We start from the raw sequence: 22633 nt of genomic DNA, 5'->3' as shown, positions 1-22633 counted from the left end.
TCCTTACGCATCTTAAAGACGCAGGACGATCCTTGATATACCGTACACATCCTTGATGTAGGTACCTTTTTTTCCCAAAGACGCTTTGACCTCAAACCAGATCAAGGAGTAACAGAAGGGTTTGCTTGTTCTTCTGTCACTTAAAACACACACAAAAAATGCCACACCTTAAAATAAAGGAGCCTAGAAATTGCCTTTGGAAATGTAACACTAACAAAACTAACCATGTCCGCTTAAAAACACACTATAGGATCAGGCAAGCAGAGAGCTCCAGAGACGTCACGGGACAAGCCAGAGAAATCTCTTATAGTTCTCCACATGTGCTCAGAAGCTTTGAGGTGGTTAATGGTGGTTTTCTTTCCACTCCCCGTTTGCCTTCTTCTGGCCCATCATTCCCCCCCCCCTCTTCCCTATTTTCTCCCTGCCACCCTCCCCCTGCCAACGCTCCCTTAGAAGGCATTGCAACCTGAATCCACAGCAGGCTGCCTGCTCAAGGCTGGGCTTGGTGAACAAAAGGTCTTAAAAAGGAAGGGGGAAAAAAAGATTGAGACAAGGAGGGGAAGCAGGAAGGGCATCTGTACTTTGTTCCTGATTATTATTAAGCCAGCGCAGCAAATTGAAGAGGCACTGGCAAGGCTGCTTTCAAGGATCCCAAATTAACAGGAATAGTCCTTTATATAAAAATATGTTCCTAGGAAGAGAAGAGACATGGTCGATAAATTTCATCCCTGTTTCATTTTGCCTTTGGTGGAGACACAGGGGATGTTTCTAGTTTCAGCCCCCCGGATCAGGCCCAATCGCCTTCTCAATCCGGCCTGCAGACGGTCCTGCGAATCAGCATGTTTTTACATGAGTAGAATGTGTCCTTTTATTTAAAATGCATCTCTGGGTTATTTGAGGGGCATATGAATTCATTCATTCATCCCCCCCCCCAAATATAGTCTGGCTCCCCACAAGGTCTGAGGGACAGTGGACTGTCCCCCTGATGGAAAAGTTTGCTGACCCCTGGGTTTAGACGTTAGATCTCTGAAAGGAAGCAGGGCAGATGCATGTTCAATATTTACCCACGCATGTAAACGTACTCACTCACACAGGTGTAAGCAGCCAGCCAGCTGCTTCCGTTTCACCTCCCTCCTTTCACTCCCAAGACCAGATAAGAAATGAGCATATTCAGAAACATTTCTCTCTCTCCCCCCCCCGTTTTATTTTCTATGAGAAACATTTCTGTTCCTCTCCAACTCGCCCCCCCCCAGCTCAGAGCAGTCTCCATGGCATACTTCCCCCATGTTCCCCGTACAACAACCCTGTGAGGTAGGTAAGGCTGAGAATGAATGGCTTAAGCAGGCATCCCCAAACTTCGGCCCTCCAGATGTTTTGGCAGGGCCGGCTCTAGGTGTAGGCTGGGTGGCGCGGGGCGCCAGGGCGCCGGCCCGGCAGGGGGGCGCCGTGCTGAGCCCTGCGCCCACCCACCAGCCGCGCCAAGAAACGGGGCGGAGCGGAGCGGGGGCGCCGGAGCGATCGCGGCGCCAGGGCGCGCGACACGCTTGAGATGGCCCTGTGTTTTGGACTACAATTCTCATCTTCCCTGACCACTGGTCCTGTTAGCTAGGGATCATGGGAGTTGTAGGCCAAAATATCTGGAGGGCCGTAGTTTGGGGATGCCTGGCTTAAGGTCACCCAGTGAGCTTCAAGGCCTAGTGGAGATTCAAACCCAAGTTTTCCCAGCCTTTGGGCATTAATCTAGCTAATGTACCACAGAGTTTGCATTTGTAGCTATTCTGTAAGGAGGACACAGATTATTCTGCTCAACATTTAAAAAATGCATATACAGTACTGTATGTTTTAAACAGAAGCACCAGTGGCACCTGCAACAAAATATTGCAGTACAGCATGCTCCTGTTGGGGATGCCAGCCAGTCATGCCTTCTTGCAGGATACTCCATTCCCCCCCTCAATTCCCCTTTCCAAGCCTCCCTCCCCAACAGTTAGCCAGCATGCCATGGTCACCGAACATGATCAGCCATCACTGGGGTGTTTTGGGATCCCCTCCCTAAAGATTTCCTTCTACTCCTGCAAACCATGGAGGGGTCTTTTGTTTCTGTTTTGCCAAAGCTCACCAATACCTCCCCTCTTCTGCACAGAGGCTACACAAGGATCCACTTCCAGAGAATGAGTTAACTATGCCTGGATAGCTCAGCTGGTTAGGGCGTGGTGCTGACAACGCCAAGGTTGCAAGTTCGATCCCTGTATGGGACAGCTGCATATTCCTGCATTGCAAGGGGTTGGATAAGATGACCCTCAGGGTGCCTTCCAACTCCACAATTCTATGATTCTGTTAGTCAATAGGATAACATTTATGGTCACACCCTGCTCCAGGAGCCAGCACAGAAGAGAGTGTAGTTGTCGAACAGGCAAAGAAGAGCCTTCTGGAATGCACAGTCATTGAAGGGAGGTACCGGTAGATCTGAGGCAGTGATTGGTTGCGTAACAACCAGGGTGTCAGAAGTGCACAAGGAGGATCTTCATGGTGGAGGGTGGGAGTAGCTCTTCCATGAGTTCCAAGTAGAAGAGCTGTGGGAATCCAGATTGTGGGCTCCATTGAAGAGGAGCAGACCAGAATATGATCAGGCCCACAGTGACCCTAGGGAGGTGTGGACTAAATCATAGAAACTGCGTAGGCCCCAACTGGCGTGTTGTGTTTGTGGGCAGGCCTATGCACCGCAAAGGAGCCTGTGCAGAAGACCATTCTTGGTGGTACTATACCCTCCCGCCTCCCATGTTAATTAACAGGGACAGGAAGTGTTATTTGCATTCTTCCACCACAGGTGCCAAAAAGGTTAGGAGTCAAGCTTGGCCTGAGGAGAGGAGAATTATTCTCTTGCCATCACCACTGAGCAATTGCAGCATCCTCCCCCACCACCACATGTGGGGCTGGGTGTGCTTGTGGGTGCCTGTGTGTATTCACAGCGTGAGGGGAAGGGGTCAGGATTACAAGTTGGGACACATTTTGCCTCAGGCATGAAACAGCCTCCTCAATCCACATCTTATCACCAGGGCTGGAGTACAGCTCTGTTCTCTTTTGGACCCCAATACTGGTGAAGAACCCCAGAGTTGTATGCGACTGGACCTAACGGTCAGGGGTCCCTTTACCTTTACCTAAAAGCCTCATGATTCTCCCTCCCAGCCTGTACTTTCTGTCCCTGATTAGTATCAAAACTGCTCTCCATCTCTTTGACTAGGTAGAAAAAGACCTTTAGAAAGGCTCCCGGGGGCAGCTGATTGGCTACTTCAGGCTAGCTCACGCCCCCAGCAAAGCACGACTCTTCTGCTGCACAGTGTTTATTTCTACATTCATTGCATTCATTTCCCATCTTTGCTCCGTGGAAAAGAGGAGGGGGTCAGCCAGTCTGACCACACCTAGCCCCCTAAGTTCCCCTGGAGGCACACAGGGGCAGAGTAAAACAGCTGCCTCAGAGGTGCAGGTGCTGGAAGGCAGGGAGCAGAAGAGATGTGCTGAAGGACAGGGCTACTGTGTGTCTGTGTGTGCTATGGGGCTTGCACATGGTGCCCCCCTAAACTAGCATGGTGCCCTCAGGTGTGGTGGAGGACGCCTGTCTGTCACTATTACCGAGGTAAGATTTCCACTGCCTTCTGTACATGCTTTGTCTCACTTGAACCCAAGTCTCTCTCCCTCCCCATTCTCTGGACGATTTATACAGTCCATGGAATCAAGTGGTAAAGCCCTCCCTGGACTGTTCCACCGCTGGTTGCCGCTGGGTGGGTTGGATCTTTGAGTAGCCCACCACCCAAGACACCCACCCAAATCTCTTTGTCCAGAGAAAACCAGCTTGTTGGGGAGAAGGCTAGGATGATCCTTTCTCCCCCATATACATTGTGTGTGTGTGTGTGTGTGTGTGTGTGTGTGTGTGTGTGTGTGTGTGTTCCGGGAGTCACCACCACCACACACACACAAACATAGGGGAGCCTTCAAAATACCCTACTTCATCACCAACCTGGAGTGGTACAGTCCAGAACAAGGCTCAGCACTTGGAGGAGGTATAAAGAGATCAAGAGATGGCCAGACAGCCAGTGTGATGCAGTGGTTAGAGAGCTGGACTAGGACCTGGGAGGCCACAGTTCGATCCCCACTCAGCCATGGAGACTTTGAACCAGTTGCTCGCTCTCAGCCTAACCAACCTCCTATGGTTGTTGTGAGGACAAAATGGGAGGGTGGTGGTGGTGATGGTGAAGTATGCATGCCACCTTTAACTCCTTGGGGGAAAGGCAGGATACAAAGGTAAATTAAAAAATAAAATAAAACAAAAGACAAAGCGCCATTTCCCCCCAGTCTCAAAAATGGCCCACCAGTGATCTACCTCGCAGATTCTGCGCATGGAGCAGCAGTGAGGAGGGATCAAGGTTTACAAATTAATTACAAGTTAATCACAAATGATTAATAACAAAGAGGAGCAACAGCCACTCAGTACACAGACTTGCGAGCCATCTGGGAGTACCTCACCCACGCAAGGAACCTGCGGAACACTGCGTCTCGACCCCCCCCCCCCAATCTCTTCCCACACTTAACTTCCGAGCAAGTGAACTGCAGGGCAAAGTAGCACCATGTCCTGTTGTGTTTGCATAAGACAAATGCACACACACACACACACACACACACAGGCTGTGCTGGGACTTCTCAGGGGTGGATTAAAAAAAACCCCTCTGCAGCATCACAGCTTGTCCTCCCTCGATTTCAAATCTACTTGGGATATTAGATGAATTAGCAGCCGACGTCACAGCACTGACATCAGCAGAGATGCTGTCATCAGAGCAGGCGGGAGATCTAGCCTGTGTATTCACACAACACAGACTTTCCCTCCTCCTCGGCTCATGTAGACGTTAATATCAAATTGGAGCGGGGGTGGAATGCACATGATGAGAGAGTTAAAATAAGAAGCCTGCCCACCCCCACCCCCCAATTTCTTACGTCTTAGCCTAGACTGAGGTTCTGGTCTGCATTTGCAAGTATCCATCAGTGCCTGCCCCTACCATAACCAGCCGAGATCCTGCTGTCTGGGGTGAAATAGGACACCAGCTAAGAACTCTTGATTCTGTCCCCATTCTGACTCTTAGGGTGCATGGACAGCTTCAGCATTCTCCAGGGGCGTATGGAAGTCCCTAAATCTATGATCAGTAATTGCAAGAATGGAGAAAGAAGCAGGCGCCTGAACATGCACAGAGTGCTTTTTTTTTGTTCAAACCACAATGGAGAGGAAGGAGGGAGGTGGGCTCTAGGAAATGTGTGAGAAGATGTAGGTGAGCCAGTGCCAGACACTTGCCCTTTCCAGCTTTAGAAAAACATAGAAACCACAACACTTTCCGTCGAGGAGGGGCCTATTAGTCAGTATAGCTAGCTGAGCCTCCATAAACAGGAGCAGCATTCCTTGGAATTCCAGATGCTGGGAGAGAAGCACCAAGAGAAGGCCCTTTAGTGCCCTATTCTGGAGCTACTTAGAAGCATCCAGTGGGCTGGATTCTGGACTAGGATCCTGCGCAGAAATCTGGAATAGATGCACTTTGCTCTGGTTCAGCCAGGCAATTAAAATATATAAATCTACATTTAGCAAAGCAATTCCCCCCTTCCTTCTCCACCCCTCCCCTCCAAAATTGGATCCCAAGACACTCTCCCCCCTCTAGGCTTTCAGCTGTGAAAGAACATAACCATTATAACAGCAAAGCCTACAATTAAAGCATGTGCTAATAAGTCACACTACTGCAGTGGAACACACACACAGGCCCACCAGGCTAAATTGCTGGTTTCCAAATCCCACCCCTCTCCCGCCATCATTAAGATGTTATTATGATTCCCACGCTAGTAACCTTTTGGAACGTGCTCCCCCTCCAATACACACACTGACACACACACACGTGTGTGTGTGTCTGAAACATCCTCCCCCCCCCCCGAAAACATACAAGGCTAAGTTAGGTAATTGGCCAATATCCTAGATGTATAGATAGATATACACTGCATTTTTTTTAGCCATTTGCCTTTTCAATGACTGAGGTCGATGGGGGGCATGAAGTCTATTTACAACACTGATTATATGGGGGGGGGCAGAACCCAGATAACATGACAGGTTCGGGTTGTATGGCATTTAGAAGTGCCATGTACTGTATCTATAGATAGATATGAAATCGTACGGCTTCCTATCCTGCCGTTTGATCTAGGAATCGATTCGGCATATATAAGACACATACAAGAGGTAACTTAAGATTCCCCCCCCTGAATAGAATCGTTCCTTACTGGGAAGCCAAGAACACACGTATATACACGCATACACACACGCCGCTCGACATCCAGAGAAGGAAATCGGTCACAAGACTGGGAAGAACCCGGTGGTTTGACTCCCCACCTCCGGCCCCCCACTGATCCCACAGCACCATAACCCTACAGCGCCCTATGCAAAGAGCGAGTGCACCGCATAGGAGAAATTAAGAGAGAGGGAGAGATATGTCCACGGGGGGGGGACCAACTCAGCCCCACACTGCGGTTGTGGAGCAAACGTAAAGGCGCGCTTTGGCGAGTGAGGAGGGGGCGGCCACAGACTCCTCGTTTACTGCAGGGAAAGGGAGGCACGAGCGGTTAAGGGAGATGGAGAGGAGACGCAAAGAGACACACGTACACACGCTCGAGTCTAGGGGAGAAATTGTTTGCAAACCAAAGCGATGGGCAGGTGGGTGGAGTGGAGATGCTCACAGAGGGAAGAGAGAGACACACGCACAACACAGCAGACGACCCAAAGCAAAACAGCGTCCCCAACCCAGCTCTAACCAAGGAGGATCAGGTTTGCGCTTTTAAAGGAGAAGAGCAGAGAGGCGGGCAAGAGAGAAAGTCTGCGCCACGGACCGCGCGGAGGGGAAGGCGGCGTCGAGGGAGCCTTGGGTACCTTCGTCTCGTGGAGGCTGGGAACGGTGCCCGGAGTCTGCTGCGGATCGCTGTTGTGCTGCTGCGGGTCATTTTCCTTCTCCGTGATCTCGGTCATGGTACAGAGGCGGCTGCTCCGGCCGTTGGGCGACCGGACCTGGGTCCGCGGTCCGGAGGAGGAGGAATGAACGAGGAGCAGATGCAACTTCGGGGTGTCTCCTCCTGCTCTCCACGAAGAGACCTTTTTCTTTCTTGTGCCTGGCTGAGAAGTCTTAATTCTTCTTGGTTCTCTGAATTAATTTTTTTTTAACCCCGGTTAGAATTATTTGGGGTTCTCTCCACCCACCCCGCTTCCTTGTATGAGGACGAAAGAAATGACCCCGTTATTAAAGAGGGGGGAAACCTCGCTCGCTCCCGCTAAACTCTTCTGAATGGGGAACGGAGGGTCTGTTTTGCCATTTGAGACCTCCCCTTTCACGCAGATTAAAACAAGCGAATTCGCGTCTTCTGCCACCCACCTCCCGGGCTCTGCAACAGAAACTGGACGAAGGCTGCGAAACGCTGGTCTCGCTCCTGCTGCCGCTTCCTCCAAGTTTGATTTCAGGAGCGCCTTGGCTCCTCCCCCTTTCTTGTATTATTGTGATCTCCCAACGCCCGCCCACCCACCCCTCCTTTTTACGAGTGGTTCATTAACCTCGCCTTTTTCTTTTGATATGCTAATACAGCACGTAGGAGGACGCTTTCCCATTGGTCCCTCCGGCGGGAGGGCAGGCGAGAGAGGCCGGGCGCCTCCACCAATGGGTGGGTCTTCGCTGAAAAGTTACGCGCGTATTTGCGAGAGAAGGGATGAAACTGCCTTGGGGTTTTGCAGGAGGTCGACACCAATCAGATTTCCTCAGTTTCACGCACTATGTTTCAGCGCTGGTGCCTTGAAGCTAAAGGATGCAGCGCCTTCTTTCTCAGCTGTCCAGACCTGGATTTTGACAAGTGGAATATCAGAAGAGTCCAGCTGGAGTCCAAGTAATCCTGTTCTCCTTGGTAGCCAACAGACGCCTTTGTTTATCTCCAGCATTTGCCTGGTATAGTGCCCCTTATTGACCTTCCTTTGCTATCATACCTGCTGCCAAAATTATTCAGCTCTCCTAGCTCTGACTCTGATGCTTCAACCTTTCACGGGTTTCCTGACCACTCCGAGATCAAGCATGAGCTCCTTGTCCCTCTCTTCAGGGGCCTCTCTCAGCTCTGATATTCAGATGCATCCTTGCTTGTGACCTAGCTGCCTCCAACTCCACTACTCTCCTCTGTTCGAAGGTCTCTTGCTCCCTCAAAAGGGCTCACCCTCTCTTCCCTTGCTGCCCTGTGCGCTTGGAAGTGCCTCCCAGGAAACCTGTTTGATGCCACCTCTTTTGCTTCCTTCAAATCCCTCTTCAAAATCCCTTCCTTTCCCAGGAAGCCTTTGGCACAACCTCCCCAATTTCTCTAGCCTGCAAGGATACTTTTGGAAGACCTGTCTGTTGATCATGCAATTCTGATTTGTTTGCAGGGAAGCCTAGAATGATGTGATCTCAAACAAGTGTCATCTTGCGCTTTCCAGTGCATTGCCCATTTACTCTATTTGCAAAAGGTCTGATCTTTTGGGAAAGTGGGTTTGTTGCACAAGGCCTGCCAGTCAGCTACAACTGCACAACCTGTACATTTCAGGAATACAGTACCTTCTGTAGATTTCAAAATGCTGCTTTCTCCTTTAGAGTTGACCTAAGCCTAAGCACGGGACCCAGGTGTCGCTGTGGTTAAATCACTGAGCCTAGGGCTTGCTGATCAGAAGGTCGGCGGTTCGAATCCCTGTGATGGGGTGAGCTCCCGTTGCTCGGTCCCAGCTCCTGCCAACCTAGCAGTTCGAAAGCACGTCAAAATGCAAGTAGATAAATAGGGACCGCTACAGCGGGAAGGTAAACGGTGTTTCCATGTGCTGCTCTGGTTTGCCAGAAGCGGCTTTGTCATGCTGGCCACATGACCTGGAAGCTATACACCGGCTTCCTCGGCCAATAATGCGAGATGAGCGCGCAACCCCAGAGTCGGTCACGACCGGACCTAATGGTCAGGGGTCCCTTTACCTTTACCTTTAAGCCTAAGCACATGCAGCTAAAACAAATGCACACTGCATCTCTATTGTCCCCTGCTTCCCCGCTTGTAAGCTCCTTCAGGCAGGGACCTGTCCTCTTGTACTCTACAAAGCACCATTCCCCCTGATGGGTCCATATAAGCAAAGAAAGAATAAATGATCTGCACCTCACTTTTCCCTTTCATACAGCAATGCCCAAGGCAGCATACAATCAAATGTAGTAAGAAGCACAAGTTACATAACGGGTATTATAATCACTATACCTTTACACACATTCCAGAAAAAAAACACATTCTTTACCTCAAAGAATTCTGGGCCCTGTAGTTTACCCCACACAGAGTTATAATTCCCAGCAACCACTGAATCATAGAATTGTAGAGCTGGAAGAGACCCCTGAGGTCATCCAGTCCAATCCCCTGCAATGCAGGAAACTCAACTAGATTATACATGACGGATGGCCACCCAGCCTCTGCTTAAAAACCACCTCTCGTAGGAGTCTGTTCCACTACCAACAGCTCTTACTGTCAGAAAGTTATTCCTGATGTTTCGTTGGAATCTCCTTCCTTATAACTTGGTTCACGTCCTTATACCCTTAAAGTACAGTGCCCAGAATTCTTTGAGGAGCGGCGGGATTGTGCTTCATATATGCTTTAAATGTATAGTGGGTACACAGTGGGTACATGTGGTCTAACCCACGGAGCCTAGGGCTTGCTGATCAGAAGGTTGGCGGTTCGAATCCCCGCAATGGGGTGAGCTCCCGTTGCTCGGTCCCTGCTCCTTCCCACCTAGCAGTTCGAAAGCACGTCAAAGTGCAAGTAGATAAATAGGTACCGCTCTGGCAGGAAGGTAAACGGCGTTTCTGTGTGCTGCTCTGGTTCGCCAGAAGCAGCTTTGTCATGCTGGCCACATGACCCGGAAGCTGTACGCCGGTTCCATCAGCCAATAAAGCAAGATGAGTGCCGCAACCCCAGAGTCGTCCGCGACTGGACCTAACGGTCAGGGGTCCCTTTACCTTTACCTAGCCTAAGACACCAGCAAATATCACAGTTTGGAAGATCATATCTAAGAAGAAGCTCCGCTAAAACTATAGGCTCCTTTGATGGTGAGGAATGACTGTCTGGGAGGAGATCAAGCTGGCATTCAAGGCAGTAGAGTAGATTATCCACCAATGGTTTCTAGGCAGTCTCCCATCCAGGTCCTGTCCAGGCCGATACCTGCTTAGCTTTAGCAATGCAACAACACACTTCCAGGCCATTCTCTAGGTCCTGTGTAGCAGACAAATGCAGTAGCTGGGAAAGCCAGCAATAGGAAAGTTTCTGGAGCCTACTCAAGACAAGTGTTCCAGAGCAAGGGAGAGCATTAAGTCTTTGAGATGCTGCAAGGAGAATAACAGGGATGCTATGACATTGCTTAACCTCTGCCCTTGGGTCTCTCTCTCATTAGTGTTGGCTGTGAGGCATGCCCCCCCCCAGCCTACTCAATGACTAGTGAGAATAAATGCTCCCTTGGGGAAGATGCAGGGATGAAGGTCAGAGGGGGGGGAGTAAGGGGGAGGGGCGCTGCTGCCTGGAATAACATATGTCTGGCAGAGTTAATGCACAAGGACGGCGGTAGCTGTATGAGTAAAATGTGGTGGGTAGCGGATAAAAAGGTGGGGTGAAGTCATCAGGCGGATGGGATGAACAGCCAAAAGCTCCCTCCCTCTTTTTTTTTCAATTGTGGGGGAAGAAAGCCATAAATTATCTTCACTCTGTTGAGGTTTCTTCTTTTTTCTTTTCTTTTTTTAAGAAAGATGAGTGTGTGGGAAGGAAATGAGCTATTGTCTTCACCAATGACCTTGCAATGAGCACCGCCATCACCAAAGCACCCTGAACCCCTCTCCATCTTTCCCACCCCCACCTAGCACACTCTCTCGCACTCTCTCTCTCCTGGGTAAATCACAGCAGCTGTTCAAAGAGAAAATTATCCCCAGCCCTATCTACAAGGAGAAGAGAAATCCCAAGTGCTGAGATCATTGTTTGCTAAAAGGAGCCAATTTCTTGATCAGATAAGAGGGGGTTGTTTTTGAAAAAACTAGGATGAGGAAGGAAAGATTAAAACAACAATAACACGCCAATCTGGAAAAGCGGATCAGAAGAAGGTGGCGATAGCAAAAGCAAGAGGAAACCTTTGCTTTTGTCACATCAAGCAACTTGTGGCATGATGGAAGGCTAGATTTGCTTTCAAGTTGAATTGTTGGGGAGGAGGGGTGCTCAATTTGTTCAATGCTTGTTCAAGCACACAATGAAAGGTTTCCCTGTTTCTTCTTTCAGAGTGACAAGGTGGGTGTGAGTCACAGATTTAGCCCTTTATACAATGGATGCTCTAAGGAATCATTAGTTTGCTCTTTGCTGAAGACCTTGTTTGAATGTAAGTACCACCAGAGTTTATGGACCCAGGTGGCGCTGTGGGTTAAACCACAGAGTCTAGGGCTTGCTGATCAGAAGGTCGGCGGTTCGAATCCCTGCAATGGGGTGAGCTCCCGTTGCTCGGTCCCAGCTCCTGCCCACCTAGCAGTTCGAAAGCACATCAAAATGCAAGTAGATAAATAGGGACCGCTCCGGCGGGAAGGTAAATAGCGTTTCCGTGCGCTGCTCTGGTTTGCCAGAAGCAGCTTAGTCATGCTGGCCACATGACCTGGAAGCTGTCTGCGGACAAACGCCGACTCCCTCGGCCTATAGAGCGAGATGAGCGCCGCAACCCCAGAGTCGGACACGACTGGACCTGACGGTCAGGGGCCCCTTTACCTTCACCTTTACCACCAGAGTTACTTGGAAGAGGGGGGAGGAACGGAACATAGGGACTCTAAGATCACAGGAAACTGCCTTTATACCGAGCCAGAACTTAGGTTCATCTAGTTTTGTATTGCCTACACTGATTGGCAGCAGTTCTCCAAGATTGTTAGGCAGGTTTCTCCCCCAGCCCAATCTGGAGATGCTACTGTAGGATTTGAACTCACACAGCTTTCTCTAAACGGGATGAGAATATGCTGGAATGTGAAGATTTGGCAAGGTTGCCGTTTGAATTTCCCATAAAAACGTGACTGAACAAAGGACGACAATCCCAGAGAACAGGAAGTGGCTTAATTTGCACGTGAAATCACACAGTTAATGCAAGGAAACACCTAAAAATAAAGTCATTAATATCCAACAGAACGTGGTTGTAGGCACAAGGTGCATGTACACAGGTAAGCAAATCCCTGTTTGCATGCTCCCACAAGAGCCAGTGAGGGCCACAGGTCTGGCCAGATGATCTTTTTGGGGGGAGGGGTTGCATCCACAGCCTGGCTGGCCTTGATAACATCCCCAAGACTGGTGCTGCAACAGTTTTTAATATTGATCAGTGCCAGTCCAGGATCACATGCAAGGGGGACAGCCGGAGGTCCAGCAAAATTTTGGTTTATTTTGTTCTGATCTGAGGGCTGCTCGCTGCCGGACTCAAATTGGAGGGAGGTGGGTGTGATGGTCAAAGTATTGAATGGGGATACAGTACTGTTGCAGCTTTGTTCAGCAGGGGGCAGGTTCTTTAAACTCCCCAAGAAAGATGCTAAATTCCAGATGTACAAAATGAAGGCAAGGGCTTAGCCTCAGATCTCGTTTGCACTTAAGCCCATGTCAAAGCGGGATGTGAAATGCTTCGACATCACCTGGTAACAAAAGGAAAATATCCAGAGCCGTGGGAAGCAACCAGATTTTGCTGAAATGGGCTGTTTGAAAAGACTCTGCATTCGTAGGCTGTTGTGCATTAATATGGGAATACACCGAGGGCCTTCTGGCGGTTCCCTCACTGTGAGAAGTGAAGTTACAGGGAACCAGGCAGAGGGCCTTCTCGGTAGTGGCGCCCGGCTTTGTGGAACACCCTCTCGTCAGATGTCAAGGAGATAAATAACCACAACTTTTAGAAGACATCTTCTCCTGAATCCTTGGCCCTACCTGGCAGTATTTCAAGTCCAAAGTCCAACCTGCAGGTCAAGCCTCAGAAGCAAAATCCAAAGGTCAGGAAACACAGTCCACGGGCAATCCGAGTAGCAGAGTCTGAAATCCATCAGTCAGAATACAGCCCAGAATCAAAACCAAAACACAGTCCCATAGAGATCCAGGAACATCCAAGGTGAGGTCCCTCAACATGGGCAGCAGATCTAGACCCAGCTCCTCAGCTCTGCTTCCCTTTTGTACTATGCATGCTGATTGCAGCACCTGGGCTTGACGAAGCAGGTGACCCTCACCTGTTCTAAACCTGCTCCAGCTGAGGAATCATACTCCTCCTCCAGAGCTATCAAGCCCCTCCTGGCCAGCTAGGGAGATGGGCTCTGGGCCTTTGTCTGCCTCAGCCTTCTAGAGGGCCACTCCTGCTGCTCCTATGCCTCACAGTGCATGTTCATGGGGACAGGGCCCCCTCTGGCTCTGGTGATGGGTCCTGCTGTTCTGGTTCCTGTGCATTGATCTCCTTCCCCTCGCCATCCTCTATCACCCGGTGAGTACTTCCTTCCCCATCCCTTGCTTGGCCTGGTGTGTCCCAGTCCCGGCTCCACCCCTCGCGGTGATCCTCTTCCTTCTCCCTGCCGTCCTGCCAGTTCACAAAACTTCTGAAGGCAGCCTTGTATGGGGAAGTTTTTAATGTTTGTGTTTTTATAACTCTTGGAAGCTGCCCAGACTGGGAAACCCAGTCAGATAAGCTGGGTACTAATACTAATACATACCGCCCTATACCCAGGGGTCTCAGGGCAGCTCACAGAACAATAATAATAAATTAATTAATTACTACTACTTGTACAAAGAGGTATCCTCTGTGTGTTTGCTCCCTCACATGGCATAGGACCCTTGGGGGCTGGAAGGTGCCTGCCAAATGCTGAACTCAGCTTTCGTGGGCCAGCCCCCCCGCCCGCCCCCCCACTTTGTCAAAGACATTAAATCCGGGTTTCCCAAACTTTGAGTCTCCAGCTGGTTTTCGGACTACAACTCCCACCACCCCTAGCTAGCAGGACCAGTGGTCAGGGACAGGATAGGAATTTCAGTCCAAAACCAGCTAGAGACCCAAGTTTGGGAAGCCCTGTATTAAATGGTACTCAAGTGGGTAGGTACAGGTGTCCAGAGCAATACTGCATATCAAGGTGAGTTGCTGCAAGTGCAGTGCAAACACACAGCAGCAGCAAAGCCAATCTGGTGTTCCTGCTGGTATGCTTGCACTGCGCCACTTTCCCTGCTACCTCAGTCCTCCTCCTCCCAGTAAGTAGTAGAGACTCATCTGCTGGGGAGGTCAGATGACCGTCTCCCCCATCTCTTTTGGAGTAGGGGGAGCTACCCATTTATCACCTATTCTCTTGTGCAGTTATACTATATTGTTTGGGATTGAAATATGTTTTCGAGCTGAAACAAAAAAAATTTCCTCGGAATGCTGCCTGTTGTTTTCCTCGGGTAATTTTTCAAATCTGAGATTTACTTGACATTATTTGCTAAATATTTTAGATTGATATTTGACATCACCCTTTATCCACCCCACCCCACCCCACCCCAAATCATTTGCAATATGAGGCCGGGGAATGCTAATCTGCCTTACAGGGCTTTTCAGGATTACTGAGACAATGTATGTAAAGCATCTTACATGTGATAAAAGTGCTTAGTGTTATACGAGGTGCTCTGCTCTTATGAAATGCTCTCCCCAGGGAAGCTTGCCTGGCTCTGGCACTAGACAAAATGTTTTATTTTCCTGGGCGCTTAGACAGTATGAATGGCCTGCCCTGAAGTAGCTGTTTCTGGTGTTCATTCTTCTGTGGAGTGGGCTCGATATTCCATGCTTCAGGTGATTTTGGATAAGCAGTTATATTGTTTTTATGGACATTTCTATGCGATTTTGAGTTTTATTTTTCTTGCGAATCACTTTGGGACTCGTTTCACTTATGCATAGCGATAAATGAAAGTAATAAGATGAACGGAGCTATACTTCTTTTGATGGTTGTCAGCTGAGAGCGTCAACAGGAGGGGAAGTGTAGATAAATAGCCTCGTTCCAGTATACCTAAAGGAGCATCTCCACCCCCATCGTTCTGCCCGGACACTGAGGTCCAGTACCGAGGGCCTTCTGGCGGTTCCCTCGTTGCGAGAAGCCAAGTTGCGGGGAACCAGGCAGAGGGTCTTCTCGGTGGTGGCGCCTGCCCTGTGGAACGCCCTCCCATCAGATGTCAAAGAGAAAAACAGCTACCAGATTTTTAGAAGACATCTGAAGGCAGCCCTGTTTAGGGAGGCTTTAGGGAGATTATTTTATTTCATTTTTCTGTTGGAAGCTGCCCAGAGTGGCTGGGGAATCCCAGCCAGATGGGCGGGGTATATAATAATTATTATTATTATTATTATTATTATTATTATTATTATTATTATTATTATTACACAGACCAATGGTCTTGCTTAGTATAAGGAAGTTTCCTCTGTTCCTGTTTAATCCTTCCTCTGCACCAATGTTTCTCAAACTATCTGATGTGGTAGACTGCCAATGTCCCAGGGACTGGAACCATATCTGGTCTCTGAATAAGCTCACCCGACCCTGGGCTACGGAGGGATTGCTACAGATTGATAGTCAGCAGTCCATGGGCCACCACTTTGAGGAGCACTGCTCTATATTATGGGTTCAGAGTGGCTGGCAGCCATCCCCTCTGCCGTCAAAAGCTGAGTCCCTGGTGTGTCTCTCTGGAATGCATTAGGTATCGCTGTACTGCCATGCCAGCGAGTTAATAGAAGTCTTGCCGTCATTTAAAAGGTCAGTGTTGGAACTCATTTGTCTGTGGAGCGAGATTCCTTTGCATGACCTCGTTTGGATAAATAAATCTATTTTATCACAATGATAACATAATAGCAGCCTGGAACAAGTACAGGAAGAAGCGGCCCCCTCAACGTCTCCCGCTGCATCTGTGATTAATGATGAACCTTTTTCGATTTGCATCGTCACCTTGGTCATTGTGAAATCAAGGAAATGTATAGTCTGCGTTGAAAGGTTGATCGTGTTCATCAACAATGCAATATTATCTTATGACCCAATTGCTGAACTGTTCTTGCTTGGCAGATTCCTTTTCTATTATTATCTGCAATTATGATCTTTTCTGCCTTCTCAGAAACAGAAATACAATACTGTAGATTAAGCTCTACAACAGAGTTTGAGAAACTGGTGCACACACAGATAATAAAAAAGATACCATCCAAAGTGCAGGCGATTATAGTTGAAATAGATACACAATGTAACATGACATATATACCTAAAAATGTGGGGAAGATTTATAAAGGAATACCTCCAATGAGGCCAGGATTATTTTCAGAACGATAACTAAACCTCAAAGTTACAACATAGTCACACCGAGCTATTTTAAGTCCCCAAAAGATATTTGAAATTTACAATACTGGAAATGATGATCATTTGCATTGTTAAACCGCAAAATCTGATTTTCTTTTACAATATAAGCACCATTAACTCAATGTATGAGCTGCTTTCCTACATAAGTCTCGAAATGGTATTGAACAGCGATAAAAATAATCTCAAGCTGACTTATAAAATTAAAAATCCAATACAAAGTACAAAGTTTAAGAATCTCATTTTTTTATTTAAAAAACCCAACCTTATAAAAGCATAACAAATCTCTGCTTTGCCACACCAACATAAGCCTGGGCACAAAACAAATAGCCCCCCCCCCCAAATCATAGAATCATAGAGTTGGAAGAGACCACAAGGGCCATCCAGTCCATCGCCTGCCAAGCAGGAAACTCTTAAATTCTGGAAAGGCCAGAGAGAAGAGAAAAATAAAAAAACTTGTCCTTGTGGGCTGTAGACAGTGGGGGGGGGGTAGTGGAAAGGTTCATTCCCCCATGGTGATTCTCCATGGAGTGCTGTTGGAGGGGGCATGTGAAGAAGGACCTCTTAAGATAACCACCCCTGGGGTAAGGAATTCTGCAAGGCGTTGGGGTCCTGAATCGTATAATAAGGCTTTAAAGCAGTGGCCACTGTATAAGGGTGGGTGGATTATGTTCTTAAGCGTTCTGAGAAACTAACCAACGGCTCATCCACACTTCTGCTTGTGTTGTGCTTGGAGGGAGAGGTGGTGTCAGAGCAATTTTTCCCTTGCCCCGCTCCTTTCTGAGGGAAAACCCGCTCTCTGGTGATAGATCGGAACAAATGGCAATCCACGGGAAATACCGAATTGCTGTTTGCTCCAGTTGAGCGCTAGAGAGCGGTGTCCCCCCCCATGGCAAGAAATAGGACAAGAGGAAGTGTGGTTAAGCCCTAAAAGCCAGTGGAAGTCTTCCAGCACCAATGCCAGTGCTGTCCCCATGTATTTTGCCACCTGAGGCAGAGATGCAAATGATTCCCACGCCAGGGAAAACACTGCCCCATGCAGTTATCCATTCCTGCCTTCATCTAACCCAGGAATGGGGACTCTGTGACCCTCCAAATGTTGTTGCACCCGAATTCTCATCCGCCTCAGCCAGTAGTGGGATAATGGGAATCCACAGACCCCCCCACCTCACCCCAATTCCTGACCTAACTTCAATTCCCACATCTGAAGCAGCTGGCTTCCTCTCATGGTAGTGCAGGCCCCGATTCCTGTCTGACTTCACTAACAGACAGACACATATAGCAGAAACCTGCCCATTTGTTTTCAGACCCCTGGAGATGAAATCTCCTTTCTCAAAGCCATGCGACCGGGAAAAAAGCATTTTTTAAAAAGCAATTATTTATTTCCTTATCAAACAAAACACTGCCACTTTCCAACAAAGTGTGTGTGTGTGTGTGTGTGTGTGTGTGTGTGTGTGTGTGTGAATATACATTCAAAAGCCAGGAAAAATAAGGTGGGATTGAAGAGGAAGAAAGCAACTCCACGATGGGATGTCTCTCTTGGTGGCTCCAAGAGGCTTAGGATGGCGGTGGCTCCGGAGAAGGTGTTCTCTGTGGCAGCTCCTAAGCTGTGGGACTCACTCCCCACAGAAGTGTGCCTAGTGCCTTCATTATTCAACTTTTGGCGAATATTAAAGGTGCATCTCTGTACCTTGACTTTTCACACCTGAGGTGTGTGTGTGTGTCTATTGCATATATTTTCCAAACATCCCATATCATTCTTTCCCATCTTATACAATGTTTTGTTTTGGACTTCCATCAACCCCGTCTGATGATTTTCAATCTTCCTCACTTACCGTATTCATAGTAATCATATACATTTTATTAATTTCACTATTACCTTTAACAACCCATCACTATTTATCCTTTTCATATATTCTCCTTGTAATGTTTCATATAGTCCTCCTTACAAAACTTCTTGCAGTCCTACTAGCGCGATCTGTTGTTTACAGTTGTTTTTCAAATAGTTCACAAATTTACTCCAGTCTTCCAAGAACATCTGGTCCCGTCGGTTTTGAATTCTCCCTGTCATCTTGTCCAACTCTGCGTAGTCCATCAATTTTGTCTGCCACTCCTCTTTCGTGCGATGTGAATTTTTGGATCCACATTATTTCTGTGACTGCAAACAGTTTTAAACTGGTTTTTTTAAAAAATGTTTTGATTGGTCTGGGACCTTAGGGTAAAGTGTAGGTAATTAGCAAGAGAAACAACAGCCACCATCAGAATGTGTCAGTGTCATGGGTGGGCTGGAGTGGTGGCAGGTACCAGCTGGGTGGGAATCACCAGGGGAATAAGGATCAGAGCCAAAGGAGTGGTGGTGGGACAGTGATGTGTGGTCAGAGGGAGAAGAGGGAGCAAGCTGGGTGGAGGTGTTGGAAGCTGAAGGGGTAACAGGCTTCAGTGAGCAGGGAGAGGTGGCAGAGAGCACTCTAGAATCAGAGGCAGAAGCAGAGGTTGGGGAGGAGAAGGGCCAAGAGGCAGAGACGAGGCAAACTGCTGAAGAAGCCAGGGGTATGAAGACTTATGAAGAGGGTGGAGCAAAGGCAGACCAGGTGAAGAATTCTCAGATTGCAAGGGAAGGACCTCGGGGATGAAGAGACTTAGGGAGCTGTGGAAAGGCTGGGGCCTTCAGTCCTTGCACCTGCTTCATTGGGGCAAGACCTGCAGGGAAGAGTTGCTGTGCTGAAGAGGCCTGAGCCATGCTGTTTCTTTGAATAAAGAGTTAACTGCACTGGCGCCTTGTGAGCTATTGCTTACCTGCGCCCGATTCTTGACCATCAGGGGAAACATGTATTGTGGCTGGGGGCACATGCGGCTCGTGGGCCACAGGTTGCCCACTTGTGCTTTAGAAGCGTTGTTTTAAAAATAACCAAGGAATGCATGAGGAATCAGTCTATGCAAATGCTAGCTGTTTTTGCTCTGCAGTGCCAGTCAGAAAGACAGTCATTCACCCCCCCCCCCAACTGCCAGAACAAATTAAAATTTGGACGTAATGAAATGTGAGAGAGAGTGAGTGTAAAGTGGTGGTGAGCATTCAATTAGGAAGCTGCGAGGCGTTTCTCTACTGGCTTTGTTCTTCTCCAGGCTGGTCTTCAAAGACCCCCTGACCTCTTATTCCGCAGACAAACACCAGCTGGATTGTGCTTGTTTTGTTGCTAAAGCCCTGCCGTTTCATTTAATATGGATGAGGCTGTCGGCTCTTCTCTGGCTGTGTGCGGCGGCTCAGCTGACAGACAGGCAAGGCTCAGAACAGAAGAAGGATGTGGCGAGATAGAGAGGTAGGGGCTGGCAAGGGGAATGAAGATTGACGGAAAGCAACATTGAAGGGGCACCGAGGGAAAAGATAAATACAGACATCAAGGCAACAGGAGTGGCAACAGAGAGACTGACAGACGAAAGGAGGAGAAAGACAGGTAGACAGTGGGAATGGAAACAGAGGAAAACAAGAGCTCCCCACCCCCAAATTTTGGGAGATGGAAGGAAAATGCAATGGCCAGTCCTGCACAGATTAGATGTTTCAGGTTTTTATGCCAGGCCTGGGCTGGGCGAAGTAACAGAACAACACAGTACCGCTAAGCATGCACAGAATGCAATTTCCCTTGCCAATGGGTCGCCAGATTCTGGGTAAAATAATGAAGCTACCAGCTCCTAGCTAAAATGATCTCACTCTCCATTTATAGAGAAGCAGGGGCGTTGTAGGTACAAAACAGGCAGCCACATGGCATTCAGCTCATCGGGAGTTCTCCTGCACAAACCCTGATGCAACGATCCTATTAATCCCAAGGAGGTTTGTGCAGGAGGCCTTCCCCATGGAATTATCCATTGTGAGCGCAGTGGACCCCCCCTTTTTTTGCTGCCTCGCTTCAACAGCAAGGCGCAGCAGCCCGGGTGTGCAAGCCATTGCCATGTTAATTAGAGGATTGCGCAGGTGGAAGGTGAAGAAAAAACCTGGACCAAGATGGTGAAGATGCGGAGAGCCGAAGGCTTGCAGCAGAATGGAGTGGAATCATATTGGGCGCACAGGCAAAGGCCATGTTCACATTAGCACATCCAGTGCGCTCCCACTGCGTTGTAGGGGTGGCAAAAATTCAAAGGCCATGCGTGTCGGGTGAAGACATCCTTATTCTCTCTCTCTGATGTGAACAGCTCTGTGCAAAACTCAAGTTTTAAAAGCAGCAAAGCGCGCCGGGGCGGGGGGCATATTAAGCTGCTTGCTTGAACACAACAGCAATCTCACAGAGCCCAAGCACTGAGGGGTAAGAGTATGCAGGATTGCAGTTTTAAGCTGCCACAAGACTATACGTCAGGCTTCCCCAACCTGGTGCCCTCCAGGTGTTTTTGACTGCAACTCCTATCATCCCTGAACATTGGCCATGCTGTCTGAGGCTGATGGGCTTCCGACACAGCTGGCGGGCACCTGGTTGGGCAAGGCTGCCATGCACACTTGACCTGGGAGCTCAACTTCTGTGAATAGACCCGTATTTCACTATTAGGCTTTTAAGCCTGTCCACTTACATATCAATGAAAGAAAGCCAGTGTCGTGTAGGGGTTCAGGTGGTTCAGTCTTGGACCTGGGAGACCAGGGTTCAAATACCCTGCACTCAGCCATGAAGCTCACCGGTTGACCTTGCCCCAGTCCCTGCCTCTCAGCCTAGCCTACCTCACAGGGTTGTTGTGGGGATTCAATGACTAGTTGGTGGTGGGGAACCAGGTAAGCCACCTTGAGTACCTTGGAGGAAAAGGGACATGAATGCAATAAATGAATGACTGAGGAGTCAGGCTGACATTACATTTGGGTGTGTTAATATATATGAATATTTGCAAATTTAGAAATGACTATAATTTAAGCAGAAATACACCCTGGCGGGGAAGACTTTGGCCAGGCGACCTGCTCAGCCTATTTTTCAGGGGCTACATGTTGATGGGCAACTTCAAGCCCTCGGCCCCTCCTCTCCCTCCCTCCTTAGGTTTTTTTTTTTTTTAACTTGGACCGCAACAGACACTTCCTCAGAGGACTGCCCTCAGACAGACCATCAAATAAAGGATTGTCCCCTGTAAAGCACGACACAAAGTCATGCTAACACTTACTAAGGAGTAAAACCCACTGCCAGCCGTGCCATGGAATGAAACAGGAGTCGGTGGACTTTTGTAATAGGGAGCCCCAAGCAAGGACAAAATCCCACCCCCCAATAATTCCTTTGGGTACAGTTGCTTTTCATGGATTTTCTCAGTAGCTACCTGCATAAATGGGGACCCAGGTGGCGCTGTGGGTTAAACCACAGAGCCTAGGGCTTGCTGATCAGAAGGTCGGCGGTTCGAATCCCTGTGATGGGGTGAGCTCCCTAGCAGTTTGAAAGCACGTCAAAAATGCAAGTAGATAAATAGGTACTGCTCCGGCGGGAAGGTAAACGGCATTTCCGTGTGCTGCTCTGGTTCGCGGCTTTGTCATGCTGGCCACATGACCTGGAAGCTGTACGCCGACTCCCTTGGCCAATAACGCGAGATGAGCGCGCAACCCCAGAGTCGGTCACGACTGGACCTAATGGTCAGGGGTCCCTTTACCTTTACCTTTTACCTGCATAAATATAGGTTTTAATTTTTAATTTTTTTGCACCCCCTCGGCTTGCCATCCTGTATGGGGGAACCGCTCGCACTGCCCTAAATCCAGCACGGCAGAAATTTTGGGATGGAATCGGAGGGTGGCTGCGACTCCAGATCCCTCCAGATCCCACTGGCGTAGTGGCATCTTCGGCATATAACGCAAGGCTGGCTGGTGTATTTTTTGTTTCCTCTTCCATTGCAGAAGCAAAAGGGAAATATAAACTGGGTCATGGAGCTCGAATCTTTTGCTGAGGAAGCATCCCAACCACCACTGCAGAGACCTCATGGCTCCTCCTCCTCTTCGCAGCCAGGGCAGGTGTGGCCGGGTATAAAAAGCTCCCAGCATCTGCTATATTTAGCTGCTGATTGTCATGCATGGATTTATTACCCGCCGCCGCTACAAAGCTGCAATGCAGCTAATTCTAGGATGCGAGCGTAGAAGAGCATTTGTGCATCCACAGAGGCCAGGAAGAGTACAGAATAAAAGAAGGCCCACCTGCAGCCACCTGAGCCTCGAGGAGATGAAGAGCTACACATTGATTTAGACCACAAACAGCTCCCCAATCTATAGGAAGTTT

The 22633-nt window shown here is 48.8% G+C and overlaps 1 protein-coding gene across 4 annotated transcripts in view; it reads right to left on the bottom strand.

The window, feature by feature from the left end:
• STAC2 (SH3 and cysteine rich domain 2) overlaps positions 1–7532 on the bottom strand; it is a 38991-nt gene extending 31459 nt beyond the window's left edge. For 3 of the 4 annotated variants that reach the window (XM_088654979.1, XM_060281510.2, XM_088654980.1), the window contains exon 1: positions 6944–7529. In XM_088654979.1, coding sequence (XP_088511105.1) covers positions 6944–7039 — 96 coding nt within the window. In that variant the 5' untranslated portion in view covers positions 7040–7529. Of the gene's footprint in view, positions 1–6943 lie in introns of all 4 variants that reach the window. The other variant, XM_035136095.3, reaches the window with a different exon arrangement.
• Positions 7533–22633: the final 15101 nt, after the last annotated feature.

Source organism: Zootoca vivipara, chromosome 12 (genome assembly GCF_965207765.1).
Source record: "Zootoca vivipara chromosome 12, rZooViv2.hap1.1, whole genome shotgun sequence".
Lineage (NCBI taxonomy): Eukaryota > Metazoa > Chordata > Lepidosauria > Squamata > Lacertidae > Zootoca > Zootoca vivipara.
Note: the sequence above shows the minus strand (reverse complement) of the source record. Positions and strands in the feature narration are given on the sequence as shown.